The sequence below is a fragment of the Panulirus ornatus genome, chromosome 6, assembly GCF_036320965.1.
Source record: "Panulirus ornatus isolate Po-2019 chromosome 6, ASM3632096v1, whole genome shotgun sequence".
Classification (NCBI taxonomy): domain Eukaryota; kingdom Metazoa; phylum Arthropoda; class Malacostraca; order Decapoda; family Palinuridae; genus Panulirus; species Panulirus ornatus.
Genome location: NC_092229.1, coordinates 34,283,307 through 34,302,071, shown reverse-complemented (window position 1 = coordinate 34,302,071; position 18,765 = coordinate 34,283,307). Strand labels below are relative to the sequence as shown.

The 18,765-nt window shown below is 40.4% G+C and overlaps 1 protein-coding gene across 1 annotated transcript in view; it reads right to left on the bottom strand.

Annotated features, from left to right (window-relative positions):
• LOC139748903 (DBH-like monooxygenase protein 1) overlaps positions 1-18,765 on the bottom strand; it is a 140,552-nt gene that overhangs the window by 59,445 nt on the left and 62,342 nt on the right. The window contains exon 6 of the mRNA XM_071662267.1: positions 3,562-3,736. Within this exon, the coding sequence (XP_071518368.1) occupies positions 3,562-3,736 (175 nt within the window). The remainder of the gene's footprint in view (positions 1-3,561; positions 3,737-18,765) is intronic.

Below are 18,765 nucleotides of genomic sequence, written 5' to 3'. Positions count from 1 at the left end.
ACACCATATATTCTTAATACCTTCCAAAGAGCATCTCTATCAACTCTATGATATGCCTTTTCCAGATCCATAAATGCTACATACAAATCCATTTGCTTTTCTAGGTATTTCTCACATACATTCTTCAAAGCAAACACCTGATCCACACATCCTCTACCACTTCTGAAACCACACTGCTCTTCCCCAATCTGATGCTCTGGACATGCCTTCACCCCCTCAATCAATACCCTCCCATATAATTTACCAGGAATACTCAGCAAACTTATACCTCTGTAATTTGAGCACTCACTCTTATCCCCTTTGCCTTTGTACAATGGCACTATGCTCGAATTCCGCCAATCCATGTATATATATATATATATATATATATATATATATATATATATATATATATATATATATATATATATATATATATATATATATATATATATATATTTTTTTACTTTGTCGCTGTCTCCCGCGTTTGCGAGGTAGCGCAAGGAAACAGACGAAAGAAATGGCCCAACCCCCCCCCCATACACATGTACATACACACGTCCACACACGCAAATATACATACCTACACAGCTTTCCATGGTTTACCCCAGACGCTTCACATGCCTTGATTCAATCCACTGACAGCACGTCAACCCCTGTATACCACATCGCTCCAATTCACTCTATTCCTTGCCCTCATTTCACCCTCCTGCATGTTCAGGCCCCGATCACACAAAATCTTTTTCACTCCATCTTTCCACCTCCAATTTGGTCTCCCTCTTCTCCTCGTTCCCTCCACCTCCGACACGTATATCCTCTTGGTCAATCTTTCCTCACTCATTCTCTCCATGTGACCAAACCATTTCAAAACACCGTCTTCTGCTCTCTCAACCAAGCTCTTTTTATTTCCACACATCTCTCTTACCCTTACGTTACTTACTCGATCAAACCACCTCACACCACACATTGTCCTCAAACATCTCATTTCCAGCACATCCATCCTCCTGCGCACAACTCTATCCATAGTCCACGCCTCGCAACCATACAACATTGTTGGAACCACTATTCCTTCAAACATACTCATTTTTGCTTTCCGAGATAATGTTCTCGACTTCCACACATTCTTCAAGGCTCCCAGAATTTTCGCCCCCTCCCCCACCCTATGATCCACTTCCGCTTCCATGGTTCCATCCGCTGCCAGATCCACTCCCAGATATCTAAAACACTTCACTTCCTCCAGTTTTTCTCCATTCAAACTCACCTTCCAATTGACTTGACCCTCAACCCTACTGTACCTAATAACCTTGCTCTTATTCACATTTACTCTTAACTTTCTTCTTTCACACACTTTACCAAACTCAGTCACCAGCTTCTGCAGTTTCTCACATGAATCAGCCACCAGCGCTGTATCATCAGCGAACAACAACTGACTCACTTCCCAAGCTCTCTCATCCCCAACAGACTTCATACTTGCCCCTCTTTCCAAAACTCTTGCATTCACCTCCCTAACAACCCCATCCATAAACAAATTAAACAACCATGGAGACATCACACACCCCTGCCGCAAACCTATATATATATATATATATATATATATATATATATATATATATATATATATATATATATATATATATATATATATATATATATATATATATATATATATATATATATATATATATATATATATATATGTATATATATATATATATCTGTGTATGTGCAAGGAATAGAGTCAATTGGAACGATGTGGTATATCGGGATCGACGTGCTGTCAATTGACTGAGCCAGTTCATGTGAACCGTCTGGGGTAAACTATGGAAAAGTCTGTTGGGCCTTAATATAGACTGGATGCTATGGTTTAGTGCATTACACATGACAGCTAGAGAATGAGTGTGAACGAATGTGGCCTTCTTGTCTTTTCCTGGCGCTACCTCGCGGTGGGATGCTATTTCATGTTTGGCGGGTTGGTGACAGGAATGGATGAAGGCAGCAAGTATGAATATGTACATGTGTATATATGTATATGTCTGTGTATGCATATGTATATATACGTTGAAATGTATAGGTATTTATATTCGCGTGTGTAAGCGTTTATGGTCGTACATGTGTATGTGAGTTAGTTGGGCCATTCTTTGTCTGTTTCCTTGCGTTACCTTGCTAACGCGGGAGACAGCGATTAAGTATGATATATGAAATGAAATGAAATATATATATTCATTTATTCATCACACTTCATCGCTGTCTCCCGCATTTGTAAGGTAGCGCAAGGAAAAAGACAAAGAATATCCCAACCAACCCCACATACACATGTATGTACATAAACGCCTACACACGCACCTATAAATACCTATGCATTTCAACATAGACATATATGTTCACATGTACATATTCATACTTGCTGCCTTCATCCATTTACTTCGCCACCTGCCACACATGAAATAGCATCCACCCTCCCCCCGCCTTCCCCGCGAGGTAGCGCCAGGAAAAGACAACAAAGGGCACATTTGTTCACACTCAGTCTCTAGCTGTCATGCGTAATGCACCGAAACCACAGCACCCTTTCCACATCCAGACCCCACAAAACTTCCCATGATTTACCCTAGACGCCCTGATTCAATCCATTTACAGCACGTCGACCACGGTATCCCACATCGTTCCGATTCACTCTATTCCTTGCACGCCTTTCACCTTCCTGTATGTTCGCCCCGATCGCGCAAAATCTTTTTCAATCTATCTTTCCACCTCCAGTTTGATCTCCCGCTTCTCCTCCTTCCCTCCACCTCTGACACATATATCCTTTTGTCAATCTTTCCTTACTCATTCTCTCCATGTGACCAAACCTTTTCAATACACCCTCTTATGCTCTCTCAACCACACTCTTTTTATTATCACACATCTCTCTTAACTTTTCATCACCTCCCCGATCAAACCACCTCATACCACATATCGTCCTTAAAGATTTCATTTCCAACACATCCACCATCCTCCGATCAACCTTATCTCTAGCCCATGCCTTGCAACGATAAAACATTGATGGAACCACTATTCTTTCATACATACTCATATCTGCTCTCCGAGATAACATTCTCCCATTCCACACATTTTTCAACACTCCCAGAACCTTCGACCCCTCCCCCACTCACTTCTGCTTGCATGGTTTCATCCTATGCTAAGTCCACTCCCAGATTCCTAATCACTTTACTTCCTCCAGTTTTTCTTCAATCAAACTTACCTCCCACTTAACTTTTCCCCCAACCCTAATGAGCCTAATAACCTCACTCTTATTCACATTTTCTCTCAGCTTTCTTCTTTCACACACTTTATCAAACTCAGTCACCAACTTCTGCAGCTTCTCACCCGAATCATCCACCAGCGTTGTATCATTAGCGAACAACAATTGACTCATTTCCCAAGCTCTCTCATACACAACAGACTGCATACTTGCCCTTCTCTCCAAAACACTTGCATTCACCTCCCTAACTACCCCATCCATAAACAACTTAAACAATATTGTAGACATCACACACCCCTGCTGTAAACCGACATTCACCGCATTGACTGATAGGCAAAGATTACTAACGTTGGAGGGTGCGATGTCCCAGAATTTGATGTCGTCAGTGATGGACGGAAGGATAACTGGACGCTCTTTTAAGAAGACACTCTTCGTTCCCCTCTTGTCGTGAATCTTCATGGTCATCTCATTACTGGGATCTTGGTTAGCGTAGCTCCAGATAATTCGCACTGTGTCGTCCTGCGGATGGCATGATGAATTAGATTTGTGTATATGGCGGCATCTTACTTGGAGTTCGGGTCATTAGACTCCGTCCTCTTGTCCAATCAAAAAGTCTAGTTCTTCGGGATGCAAGATTTTTGTCCTTACACAAACCAAGATATACTGGAAGATGATATGTTTGCAATATTCATGCGACACTTTGCAGATTAAAAAGTGTGGCAATTGTGAACTCAACTTATGTTGTAACAAACTGCTGTCCATGGAAAGTTCATGATTCATAGCATACTTTGTAAAACGAATAAGAACAATGTAATAAAACAAAATTTTATGAGGTGTATCTATATGTTCGTCGGGGAGAAAGAATTTTACTTCCATATTCTTGGCTTATCATATAGGCGACTAAAGGGGGCGAAAGCGGGAGGGTGGAAACCGTCCCAACCCCTTCTTGTATTGCAATTTCTAAAAGTTCTAACAAAAGAAAGAGCCAAACGAGGAGTGCTTATCCTTCTCGAAGGCTCAGGCCAGGGTGTATAAATGTATTCAGATGTAACCAAAATGAGAAGAAAGGAGAGCTAGGAGGTGTGTTTCAGGAAAGAAACCTGGATGTTCTGGCTGTAAGTATGATACATCTTAATGGTAAAAGGGAAGAATGACTCGTAAATGTGTAAGAATAACGTCAGAAGTAGGTGTAAGGACCATGAGGAGAAGGATCAAGAAAGGCAATTTTTTTTGAAGCAGCTGAGTGACTGAGTCAGCAGTTTTGATACAAGAGACCGGGTATTAACGATGGATGATTCAAATGCGAAGGTGAGTAATGTGGCAGTTGAAGATATAATTTGGGGCATGGAATGTTCAGTAATGTAAATAGAAATAGTGAAGAGCTTGGAGAGTTTTTTGTTGAGAAAGGATTGGTGATTGGTATTACATAGTTTAAAAGGAGGGACACTCAAGCATAAGGATGTGAGTAACAAAGTTGTTCAGAGAGCATTATTGGATTACATACTAACTGATAGGCGTACAAAAGAAACACTTTTTGGATGTTTATGTGCTGAGAGAAGCAGTTGATATGTTGTCTGATTATTGCTATGTGGAGGCTTGGTTGAAGATTTGTTAAGGTTTTCGGAAAAGGGAAGACGTTATGTGTGAAAGAGATCACGGAAAAGAGGCTTGTGAGAGGAAATACCAGGAAAGATTGAGTGTAGAGTGGCAAAAGATGAGAAGAAACGAAGCACGGGTATTTAGGAAAGCTGTACCAGATGTGTAGCATGCTTTCGAAAGGGTATTGACTGCTAGAATGAAGAAATAAAGTTGCTAGTGAAAGAGAAAACAGAGGTATATGGGCGGCACTTAAGAAAATAGAGCAAATTATTGGGATATCTTTTCAGAGAAAGTGGCAGGAAGTGAAGAGGAATATGCAGGAGTTATAAGAGAGGAAAAATGAGAGATGAGGTTAGCGTGTATGAGCAGACTTCAGGGAGAATAAGAGGTTTTGAAAGGAGGTAAACAGTGAGCGAAAAACAAAAAACAAATGGAAACATCAGTGAAAGGGGCAAATAGAGAAGCGGTAATAGGCAATGAAGAAATGAGAGATGGAGTGAGTATTTTGAGAGACTGTTGAATGTGCTTGATGACAGGATGGCTTAGTGAGAGTATGAAGAGTGGTTTGGTGAAGACTTCAGAAATGGTGAAAGCTTTGCATAAAATGAAATATGGCAAAGCGGCTCGAGTAGATGGTACAGTGGCATTTATGGATCTGGAGGAAAAGATGACAGGGTAGATCGAGATGCCTTGGAGGTCTTAAGAATATATGATATCGGAGAAAGGTGCTACAAGCAGTGAGAAGCTTTTATTAAGGTTCGAAGGCTTGTGTACGAGTAGGAATAGAGGAAAGTGATCGTTCTAAATGAAAATTGGTCTGCAGGAGGGGTGTGTAATATCACTATGGCTGTTTAATTTGTTTATGGATGGGATGATTGAAAGTAAATGCAGTTGTCTTGGAAAGTTACATAGAATTCAATAGATAAACAGACCACCCAGACCCAAGGTGTAAGCAAGGTGGCCTTGCCTTAACACTACTAAAAAAAAAAATGCCTCCCCCTTAACAGGTGTAGAGGAAAAGAATGACAAAGCAGTTCTCTTCCCACCCTCCAGCAACATGCCGGACGATTAGCAGGTAGAAAAACTACCTTGTTGGTTAAATATGCCTGAAGGACATTCCTTTTAAGAGAGTTAGAAAGTAGGATGAACCTGACTGTCATGCATCCCATCACTGACGACACGCATCCTTTCACTTGATATTATAAAGACAATAATGAGGATAAACTGTGAATATCTGTCTCGTGTCTTACCATGTCTATATTACTCCTGATGTGGAAGGATAATACAATAATTCCTCCTCTCTTACCATGTCTATATTACTCCTGATGTGGAAGGATAATACAATAATTCCTCCTCATACCATGTCTATATTACTCCTCATGTGGAAGGATAATATATTAATTCCTCCTGTCTCCCTGAAAGCTGGTGACGTGGATAAGCAGTTCCAGTAAGTTACTGCAGCATGGCCTGGGTGAGATCGGTGGTTGACAAGGTAGCATAACATACCACAACGTTATGACGAATGATTAAAAGAAGTATCCACTACCAGAGAGTAAAAGGTGATAATCAAGCATAGTGTTCAAGACATTAACAATATTGCTCTGAACAAGTCCATGGTGCTTATCCATGCGTCGGTAATGTCGCTGATAAAGAAATGTTTCGTACAATCCACATGACCTCGGTGACCTCTCAGTACCAGTCCATTTTCTCTCGTTAGTATTGCTGGTGCAATTGTAGAGAATTATTCAATACTAACGTTGTTGAATCCTTTGTGTATTCTAAAACATTCTACTAATTTACCTAGGGGACGCCTTTTGCTTAGAGAGAACAATTCGATTCTCCCACTAGGTCCTCATATGGTTTGTTACGCAAAGAGGGAATCAATTTAGTTGCTCTTCGCCGCACTTCTTCCAATTCGCAAATATCCTACTTAAGTAGGAACCGAGAACTGCACTGCGGGTTGTAACTAGATAACTGGCAATAATCACATCCTTGCTTTTTGTATGTAAATTGTTTGTTGATAGATCCTAACATCATATTTGCCTTTTTGGTAGCTTCGTTGCAATACTGGGACAATCTGAAGTTGTTGGATGTAGACCACTAGATCCTTCAAACAAGGGGTGTCCTTTATCTTGTGGCCCATCAATTCAAAATCAAATATCTTTTAGGCTATCCTACTTGCATCAATCGACATTTATTGATGTTAAGTGCCATTTGCCATCTACTAGATCATACAGCGATTTTATCTAAAAACTCTTGTAATGATAGCCTACCTTCTTTTTGATTTAATATGACGTTACTAATCTTTGTGTCATCTTCAAAATTTGACGCACAGTTTTTCATGCCTACATCTAGATCATGAATATGAATTATGAAAAGTATAGGCCCCCTTGACGGTACCTTGGGGACCTCACATGTAACAGGAGACCACGGTGATGATTCACCATCCATTACGATTCTTTGCCTCCTATCTCGTTTACTATTCAACTGGTAATCCCCAGGGCCTGGACTTTATGCATCAGTAAAAAGTGAGAGACTATGTCGATTGCTTTTTGGAAGTCCAGAAATACAATATCCATTGCTTTTGTCTTGTCATGGGTATTGAATAAGTCATAATACCATTCAAGGCGGTTTCTCTGGCATGATCTGTCCCTTCTAAAACCATGCTGGCTATTATTGATCAGAATGTGTTGTTCAAGGTAGGTTACAATTCTATGTCCAATAATTGACTCCAGAAGTATACATATAATTGGTGTTAGATAAGTAGAACAGTAAGTGTCAGGCATTTCACGACATTCCTTTTTGTATGCAGGAGTAACGTCTGCCAGTTTCCAGCCCTGCGGTACCGTTCCATCCTGGAGAGATTTATTGTAAACATAGGGTAACGGTTTGGCAGTTTTCTTGTCTGACGTTTCTATTCATTACTAGTGAACAGAAAAGGTCAGAAATTTGTCTTTGATCAATTTTCAACTAATCTATCTGTCTTAGTACTTCTATAACTGCGACTGTAAGTTTTGGTATCGTGTTGCTGCTTTTTATCACTCATAATTTCTGTTGCTGCTTTCTAATGTGAAAATACAAATGATATCTTTTTCAGGGTAGTTCCTATACTTTTATCATCCACAGTGGGCTCCCCATCTTCGTTTACTCAGGATCCTATCCCAGATCTCTTTTCTTTCTTATTATTGATATATCTATAGATCTTTTAGGGTCTGTATTACAATTTCTTGCAGTCCTCACTTCATACTCTCTCTTGGTTTGTTTGTTAAGTTTTTCTGCGTCTCCCTGAACTATTTTATATTGCGTTGCATTAATTGGGTCATTTCCTGACTTTATCAGCTTGTAGAATTTGTTTCTGCACCATATAGCTCTTGCGATATCTGAGCGTCTTTATGGTTTTATTGCTCCTGTTGTGCATATGAATGAATGTGTCTTGCCGATGCATAAAATGACGCTTGATACTCCCCCTATAACTCCTGTGAGCTTAAACCCACAAAGGCAAGACTCTTCAATGCCTCGCGCAACCCATTAAAATCAGCCTTTCATAAGTTAGGGATTTTGATAGTAGTTTTAGGAGCATCAATTTTGATATTCACACTGAAACTAATGATGTTATTGTCACATGGGCCAAGATGTTCACCATCACCGGTATTGATTACTTAGAACTCCTGCGACACAAGATCTAAATCAACCGTCGGGTTTCTGACGGTCTGGTAGAGAAAACCGTCTTCGACTAACTTGATAATGATCGAGTCTTTATCCGGTATTGCTCATTGTAAACTCTCGTACATGAGAGTGTCAGTAACTGCTGGCATACTACGGGGTCTATGTAAAATGTTTATGTAAAGTTTCGAATTTCTTGTTGTCATAGAACACACAAGTGTTCAGCAGCAATAAATGTTATGTATAAATTTCAATGGGACTTTAGGTATGAATTGAAATACAGTGCAGTTCCGTTTCGTCTATCCCTTACAAATAATTATAGTCCCTTTCGTCTATAACCCTTACAAATAATTTGTAGTCTGGCAAATAGTATTCGCAGATCAAATTGCTTCTTTTCGTGTACAGAAATATTTCTGTTCCTCCACTGATATCAATGAGTTCATTGTTTACAGAACATTACAGTTTAGTTAAGAAAATTTTAGATTAAAAAAGGGGGTGACTGTGTTGTTGACTGGTTGGTAAGGTTATTTGATGTACGTATGACTCATGGTGAGGTGCCTGAGGATTGGCGGAATGCGTGCATAGTGCCATTGTACAAAGGCAAAGGGGATAAGAGTGAGTGCTCAAATTACAGAGGAATAAGTTTGTTGAGTATTCCTGGTAAATTATATGGGAGGATATTGATTGAGAGGGTGAAGGCATGTACAGAGCATCAGATTGGGGAAGAGCAGTGTTGTTTCAGAAGTGGTAGAGGATGTGTGGATCAGGTGTTTCCTTTGAAGAATGTATGTGAGAAATACTTAGAAAAGCAAATGGATTTGTATGTAGCATTTATGGATCTGGAGAAGGCATATGATAGAGTTGATAGAGATGCTCTGTGGAAGGTATTAAGAATATATGGTGTGGGAGGCAAGTTGTTAGAAGCAGTGAAAAGTTTTTATCGAGGATGTAAGGCATGTGTACGTGTAGGAAGAGAGGAAAGTGATTGGTTCTCAGTGAATGTAGGTTTGCGGCAGGGGTGTGTGATGTCTCCATGGTTGTTTAATTTGTTTATGGATGGGGTTGTTAGGGAGGTGAATGCAAGAGTTTTGTAAAGAGGGGCAAGTATGAAGTCTGTTGGGGATGAGAGAGCTTGGGAAGTGAGTCAGTTGTTGTTCGCTGATGATACAGCGCTGGTGGCTGATTCATGTGAGAAACTGCAGAAGCTGGTGACTGAGTTTGGTAAAGTGTGTGAAAGAAGAAAGTTAAGAGTAAATGTGAATAAGAGCAAGGTTATTAGGTACAGTAGGGTTCAGGGTCAAGTCAATTGGAAGGTAAGTTTGAATGGAGAAAAACTGTAGGAAGTGAAGTGTTTTAGATATCTGGGAGTGGATCTGGCAGCGGATGGAACCATGGAAGCGGAAGTGGATCATAGGGTGGGGGAGGGGGCGAAAATTCTGGGAGCCTTGAAGAATGTGTGGAAGTCGAGAACATTATCTCGGAAAGCAAAAATGGGTATGTTTGAAGGAATAGTGGTTCCAACAATGTTGTATGGTTGCGAGGCGTGGGCTATGGAGAGAGTTGTGCGCAGGAGGATGGATGTGCTGGAAATGAGATGTTTGAGGACAATGTGTGGTGTGAGGTGGTTTGATCGAGTAAGTAACGTAAGGGTAAGAGAGATGTGTGGAAATAAAAAAAGCGTGGTTGAGAGAGCAAAAGAGGGTGTTTTGAAATGGTTTGGGCACATGGAGAGAATGAGTGAGGAAAGATTGACCAAGAGGATATATGTGTCGGAGGTGGAGGGAACGAGGAGAAGAGGGAGACCAAATTGGAGGTGGAAAGATGGAGTGAAAAAGATTTTGTGTGATCGGGGCCTGAGCATGCAGGAGGGTGAAAGGAGGGCAAGGAATAGAGTGAATTGGAGCGATGTGGTATACCGGGGTTGACGTGCTGACAGTGGATTGAATCAAGGCATGTGAAGCGTCTGGGGTAAACCATGGAAAGCTGTGTAGGTATGTATATTTGCGTGTGTGGACGTATGTATATACATGTGTATGGGGGTGGGTTGGGCCATTTCTTTCGTCTGTTTCCTTGCGCTACCTCGCAAACGCGGGAGACAGCGGCAAAAAAAAAAAAAAAAAAAATATATATATCCCTGGGGATAGGGGAGAAAGAATACTTCCCACGTATTCCCGGCGTGTGGTAGAAGGCGACTAAAAGGGGAGGGAGCGGGGGGCTGGAAATCCTCCCCTCTCAATTCTTTTTAATTTTCCAAAAGAAGGAACAGAGAAGGGGGCCATATGAGGATATTCCCTCAGTGGCCCAGTTCTCTGTTCTTAACGCTACCTCGCTAACGCGGGAAATGGCGAATAGTCTGAAAAAAAAAATATATATATATATATATATATATATATATATATATATATATATATATATATATATATATATATACATATATATATATATATATATATATATATATATATATATATATATATATATATATATATATATATATATACATATATATATATATATATATATATATATATATATATATATATATATATATATATATACATATATATATATATATATATATATATATATATATATATATATATATTTTTTTTTTTTTTTTATACTTTGTCGCTGTCTCCCGCGTTTGCGAGGTAGCGCAAGGAAACAGACGAAAGAAATGGCCCAACCCCCCCCCATACACATGTACATACACACGTCCACACACGCAAATATACATACCTACACAGCTTTCCATGGTTTACCCCAGACGCTTCACATGCCTTGATTCAATCCACTGACAGCACGTCAACCCCTGTATACCACATCGCTCCAATTCACTCTATTCCTTGCCCTCCTTTCACCCTCCTGCATGTTCAGGCCCCGATCACACAAAATCTTTTTCACTCCATCTTTCCACCTCCAATTTGGTCTCCCTCTTCTCCTCGTTCCCTCCACCTCCGACACATATATCCTCTTGGTCAATCTTTCCTCACTCATTCTCTCCATGTGCCCAAACCATTTCAAAACACCCTCTTCTGCTCTCTCAACCACGCTCTTTTTATTTCCACACATCTCTCTTACCCTTACGTTACTTACTCGATCAAACCACCTCACACCACACAGTGTCCTCAAACATCTCATTTCCAGCACATCCATCCTCCTGCGCACAACTCTATCCATAGCCCACGCCTCGCAACCATACAACATTGTTGGAACCACTATTCCTTCAAACATACCCATTTTTGCTTTCCGAGATAATGTTCTCGACTTCCACACATTTTTCAAGGCTCCCAAAATTTTCGCCACCTCCCCCACCCTATGATCCACTTCCGCTTCCATGGTTCCATCCGCTGACAGATCCACTCCCAGATATCTAAAACACTTCACTTCCTCCAGTTTTTCTTCATTCAAACTCACCTCCCAATTGACTTGACCCTCAACCCTACTGTACCTAATAACCTTGCTCTTATTCACATTTACTCTTAACTTTCTTCTTCCACACACTTTACCAAACTCAGTCACCAGCTTCTGCAGTTTCTCACATGAATCAGCCACCAGCGCTGTATCATCAGCGAACAACAACTGACTCACTTCCCAAGCTCTCTCATCCCCAACAGACTTCATACTTGCCCCTCTTTCCAGGACTCTTGCATTTACCTCCCTAACAACCCCATCCATAAACAAATTAAACAACCATGGAGACATCACACACCCCTGCCGCAAACCTACATTCACTGAGAACCAATCACTTTCCTCTCTTCCTACACGTACACATGCCTTACATCCTCGATAAAAACTTTTCACTGCTTCTAACAACTTGCCTCCCACACCATATATTCTTAATACCTTCCACAGAGCATCTCTATCAACTCTATCATATGCCTTCTCCAGATCCATAAATGCTACATACAAATCCATTTGCTTTTCTAAGTATTTCTCACATACATTCTTCAAAGCAAACACCTGATCCACACATCCTCTACCACTTCTGAAACCGCACTGCTCTTCCCCAATCTGATGCTCTGTACATGCCTTCACCCTCTCAATCAATACCCTCCCATATAATTTACCAGGAATACTCAACAAACTTATACCTCTGTAATTTGAGCACTCACTCTTATCCCCTTTGCCTTTGTACAATGGCACTATCCACGCATTCCGCCAATCCTCAGGCACCTCACCATGAGTCATACATACATTAAATAACCTTACCAACCAGTCAACAATACAGTCACCCCCTTTTTTAATAAATTCCTCTGCAATACCATCCAAACCTGCTGCCTTGCCGGCTTTCATCTTCCGCAAAGCTTTTACTACCTCTCCTCTGTTTACCAAATCATTTTCCCTAACCCTCTCACTTTGCACACCACCTCGACCAAAACACCCTATATCTGCCACTCTGTCATCAGACACATTCAACAAACCTTCAAAATACTCATTCCATCTCCTTCTCACATCACCACTACTTGTTATCACCTCCCCATTTACGCCCTTCACTGAAGTTTCCATTTGCTCCCTTGTCTTACGCACCCTATTTACCTCCTTCCAGAACATCTTTTTATTCTCCCTAAAATTTACTGATAGTCTCTCACCCCAACTCTCATTTGCCCTTTTTTTCACCTCTTGCACCTTTCTCTTGACCTCCTGTCTCTTTCTTTTATACTTCTCCCACTCAATTGCATTTTTTCCCTGCAAAAATCGTCCAAATGCCTCTCTCTTCTCTTTCACTAATACTCTTACTTCTTCATCCCACCACTCACTACCCTTTCTAAACAGCCCACCTCCCACTCTTCTCATGCCACAAGCATCTTTTGCGCAATCCATCACTGATTCCCTAAATACATCCCATTCCTCCCCCACTCCCCTTACTTCCATTGTTCTCACCTTTTTCCATTCTGTACACAGTCTCTCCTGGTACTTCCCCACACAGGTCTCCTTCCCAAGCTCACTTACTCTCACCACCTTCTTCACCCCAACATTCACTCCTCTTTTCTGAAAACCCATACTAATCTTCACCTTAGCCTCCACAAGATAATGATCAGACATCCCTCCAGTTGCACCTCTCAGCACATTAACATCCAAAAGTCTCTCTTTCGCACGCCTGTCAATTAACACGTAATCCAATAACGCTCTCTGGCCATCTCTCCTACTTACATAAGTATACTTATGTATATCTCGCTTTTTAAACCAGTGATACAGTGGTGAAATTGATAAGAACTGCTATTGACGTTTGTGTGAATAAATTGTACATTTCCTTTTCCATAGCCAGAGGTTGAACCTTTATGTGACATTCATTTTTTTCATTCATTTCAAGCTAAAAGTTTGTTTTCTAAATTGTTTCTTACATTTTTCATAAGTATATATATGTATGTGTGTGTGTGTGTGTGTATGTGCGTATGTGTGTGTATGTGTGTGTGTGTGTATATGTATATATATATGTATATTATCCCTGGGGATAGGGGTGAAAGAATACTTCCCACGTATTCCTCGCGTGTCGTAGAAAGCGACTAGAGGGGACGGGAGCGGGGGGCCAGAAATCCTCCCCTCCTTGTATTAACTTTCTAAAATGGGAAACAGAAGAAGGAGTCACGCGGGGAGTGATCATCCTCCTCGAAGGCTCAGAGTGGGGTGCCTAAATGTGTGTGGATGTAACCAAGATGTGAAAAAAGGAGAGATAGGTAGTATGTTTGAGGAAAGGAACCTGGATGTTTTGGCTCTGAGTGAAACGAAGCTCAAGGGTAAAGGGGAAGAGTGGTTTGGAAATGTCTGGGGAGTGAAGTCAGGGGTTAGTGAGAGGACAAGAGCAAGGGAAGGAGTAGCAATACTCCTGAAACAGGAGTTGTGGGAGTATGTGATAGAATGTAAGAAAGTAAATTCTCGATTAATATGGGTAAAATTGAAAGTTGATGGAGAGAGGTGGGTGATTATTGGTGCATATGCGCCTGGGCATGAGAAGAAAGATCATGAGAGGCAAGTGTTTTGGGAGCAGCTGAATGAGTGTGTTAGCGGTTTTGATGCACGAGACCGGGTTATAGTGATGGGTGATTTGAATGCAAAGGTGAGTAATGTGGCAGTTGAGGGAATAATTGGTATGCATGGGGTGTTCAGTGTTGTAAATGGAAATGGTGAAGAGCTTGTAGATTTATGTGCTGAAAAAGGACTGATGATTGGGAATATATATATATATATATATATATATATATATATATATATATATATATATATATATATATATATATATATATATATATATATATATATATATATATATATATATATATATATATATATATATATATATATATATATATATATATATATATATATATATATTTCTTTCTTTATTTTGCTTTTTCGCTGACTCCCGCCTTAGCGAGGTAGCGCAAGGAAACACGAATGAATGGCCCAACCCACCCACATAAACATGTATATATATATACACGTCCACAGACGCAAATATACATACTTATACATCTCAGTGTATACATATATATATACACACACAGACATATACATATATGCACATGTACATAATTCATAATGTCTGCCTCTATTCATTCCCATCGCCACCCCGCACACATGAAATAACAACCCCCTCCCCCCTCATATGCGCGAGGTAGCGCTAGGAAAAGATAACAAAGGCTATATTCGTTCACATTCAGTCTCTAGCTGTCATGTAATAATGCACCGAAACCACAGCTCCCTTTCCACATCCAGGCCCAACAGAACTTTCCATGGTTTACACCAGACGCTTCACATTCCCTGGTGCAATCCATTGACAGCACGTCGACCCCGGTATAACACATCGTTCCAATTCACTCTATTCCTTACACGACTTCCACCCTCCTGCATGTTCAGGCCCCGATCACTCAAAATCTTTTTCACTCCATCTTTCCACCTCAAGTTTGGTCTTCCACTCCTCCTCATTCCTTCCACTTCTGACACATATATCCTCTTGGTCAATCTTTCCTCACTCATTCTCTCCATGTGACCAAACCATTTCAAAACACCCTCTTCTGCTCTCTCAAACACACTCTTTTTATTTCCACACATCTCTCTTACCCTTACATTACTTACTCGATCAAACCACCTCACACCACATATTGTCCTCAAATATCTCATTTCCAGTACATCCACTCTCCTGCGCACAACTCTATCCATAGCCCACGCCTCGCAACCATACAACATTGTTGGAACCACTATTCCTTCAAACATACCCATTTTTGATTTCCGAGATAATGTTCTCGACTTCCAAACATTCTTCAAGGTTCTCAGAATTTTCGCCCCCTCCCCCACCCTGTGGTTCACTTCCGCTTCCATGGCTCCATCCGCGGGAGACAGCGCAAAAAAAAAAAAAAAAAAAAAAAAAAAAAAAAAAAAAAAAAATATGTATAATAAAGTATAACAAAGTATAATAAAAAAATATAATATATATATATATATATATATATATATATATATATATATATATATATATATATATATATATATATATATATATATATATATATATATGTATATATATATATATATATATATATATATATATATATATATATATATATATATATATATATATGTACATATATATATATATATTTTTTTTTTTTTTTTTTTTGCTTTGTCGCTGTCTCCCGTGTTTGCGAGGTAGCGCAAGGAAACAGACGAAAGAAATGGCCCAACCCACCCCCATACACATGTATATACATACGTCCACACACACAAATATACATACCTACACAGCTTTCCATGGTTTACCCCAGACGCTTCACTTGCCTTGATTCAATCCACTGACAGCACGTCAACCCCGGTATACCACATCGCTCCAATTCACTCTATTCCTTGCCCTCCTTTCACCCTCCTGCATGTTCAGGCCCCGATCACAAAAAATCTTTTTCACTTCATCTTTCCGCCTCCAATTTGGTCTCCCCCTTCTCCTCGTTCCCTCCACCTCCGACACATATATTCTCTTGGTCAATCTTTCCTCACTCATTTTCTCCATGTGCCCGAATCATTTCAAAACACCCTCTTCTGCTCTCTCAACCACGCTCTTTTCATTTCCACACATCTCTCTTACCCTTACGTTACTTACTCGATCAAACCACCTCACACCACACATTGTCCTCAAACATCTCATTTCCAGCACATCCATCCTCCTGCGCACAACTCTATCCATAGCCCACGCCTTGCAACCATACAACATTGTTGGAACCACTATTCCTTCAAACATACCCATTTTTGCTTTCCGAGATAATGTTCTCGACTTCCACACATTCTTCAAGGCTCCCAGAATTTTCACCCCCTCCCCCACCCTATGATTCACTTCCGCTTCCATGGTTCCATCCGCTGCCAAATCCACTCCCAGATATCTAAAACACTTCACTTCCTCCAGTTTTTCTCCATTCAAACTCACCTCCCAATTGACTTGACCCTCAACCCTACTGTACCTAATAACCTTGCTCTTATTCACATTTACTCTTAACTTTCTTGTTTCACACACTTTACCAAACTCAGTCACCAGCTTCTGCAGTTTCTCACATGAATCAGCCACCAGCGCTGTATCATCAGAGAACAACAACTGACTCACTTCCCAAGCTCTCTCATCCCCAACAGACTTCATACTTGCCCCTCTTTCCAAAACTCTTGCATTCACCTCCCTAACAACCCCATCCATAAACAAATTAAACAACCATGGACACATCACACACCCCTGCCGCAAACCTATTTCACTGAGAACCAATCACTTTCCTCTCTTCCCACAAGTACACATGCCTTACATCCTCGATAAAAACTTTTCACTGCTTCTAACAACTTGCCTCCCACACCGTATATTCTTAATACCTTCCACAGAGCATCTCTATCAACTCTATCATATGCCTTCTCCAGATCCATAAATGCTTCATACAAATCCATTTGCTTTTCTAGGTATTTCTCACATAAATTCTTCAAAGCAAAAACCTGATCCACACATCCTCTACCACTTCTGAAACCACACTGCTCTTCCCCAATCTGATGCTCTGTACATACCTTCACCCTCTCAATCAATACCCTCCCATATAATTTACCAGGAATACTCAACAAACTTATACCTCTGTAATTTGAGTACTCACTCTTACCCCCTTTGCCTTTGTACAATGGCACTATGCACGCATTCCGCCAATCCTCACGCACCTCACCATGAGTCATACATACATTAAATAACCTTACCAACCAGTCAACAATACAGTCACCCCCTTTTTTAATAAATTCCACTACAATACCATCCAAACCTGCTGCCTTGCCGACTTTCATCTTCCGCAAAGCTTTTACTACCTCTTCTCTTTTTACTAAATCATTTTCCCTAACCCTCTCACTTTGCACACCACCTCGACCAAAACACCCTATATCTGCCACTCTATCATCAAACACATTCAACAAACCTTCAAAATACTCACTCCATCTTCTTCTCACATCACCACTACTTGTTATCACCTCCCCATTTGCGCCCTTCACTGAAGTTCCCATTTGCTCCCTTGTCTTACGCACTTTATTTACCTCCTTCCAGAACATCTTTTTATTCTCCCTAAAATTTAATGATACTCTCTCACCCAACTCTCATTTGCCCTTTTTTTCACCTCTTGCACCTTTCTCTTGACTTCCTGTCTCTTTCTTTTATACATCTCCCACTCAATTTCATTTTTTCCCTGCAAAAATCGTCCAAATGCCTCTCTCTTCTCTTTCACTAATACTCTTACTTCTTCATCCCACCACTCACTACCCTTTCTAATCAACCCACCTCCCACTCTTCTCATGCCACAAGCACCTTTTGCGCAATCCATCACTGATTCCCTAAATACATCCCATTCCTCCCCCACTCCCCTTACTTCCATTGTTCTCACCTTTTTCCATTCTGTACTCAGTCTCTCCTGGTACTTCCTCACACAAGTCTCCTTCCCAAGCTCACTTTCTCTCACCACCCTCTTCACCCCAATATTCACTCTTCTTTTCTGAAAACCCATACAAATCTTCACCTTAGCCTCCACAAGATAATGATCAGACATCCCTCCAGTTGCACCTCTCAGTACATTAACATCCAAAAGTCTATCTTTCGCGCGCCTGTCAATTAACACGTAATCCAATAACGCTCTCTGGCAATCTCTCCTACTTACATAAGTATACTTATGTATATCTCGCTTTTTAAACCAGGTATTCCCAATCATCAGTCCATTTTCAGCACATAAATCTACAAGCTCTTCACCATTTCCATTAACAACACTGAAAACCCCATGTATTCCAATTATTCCCTC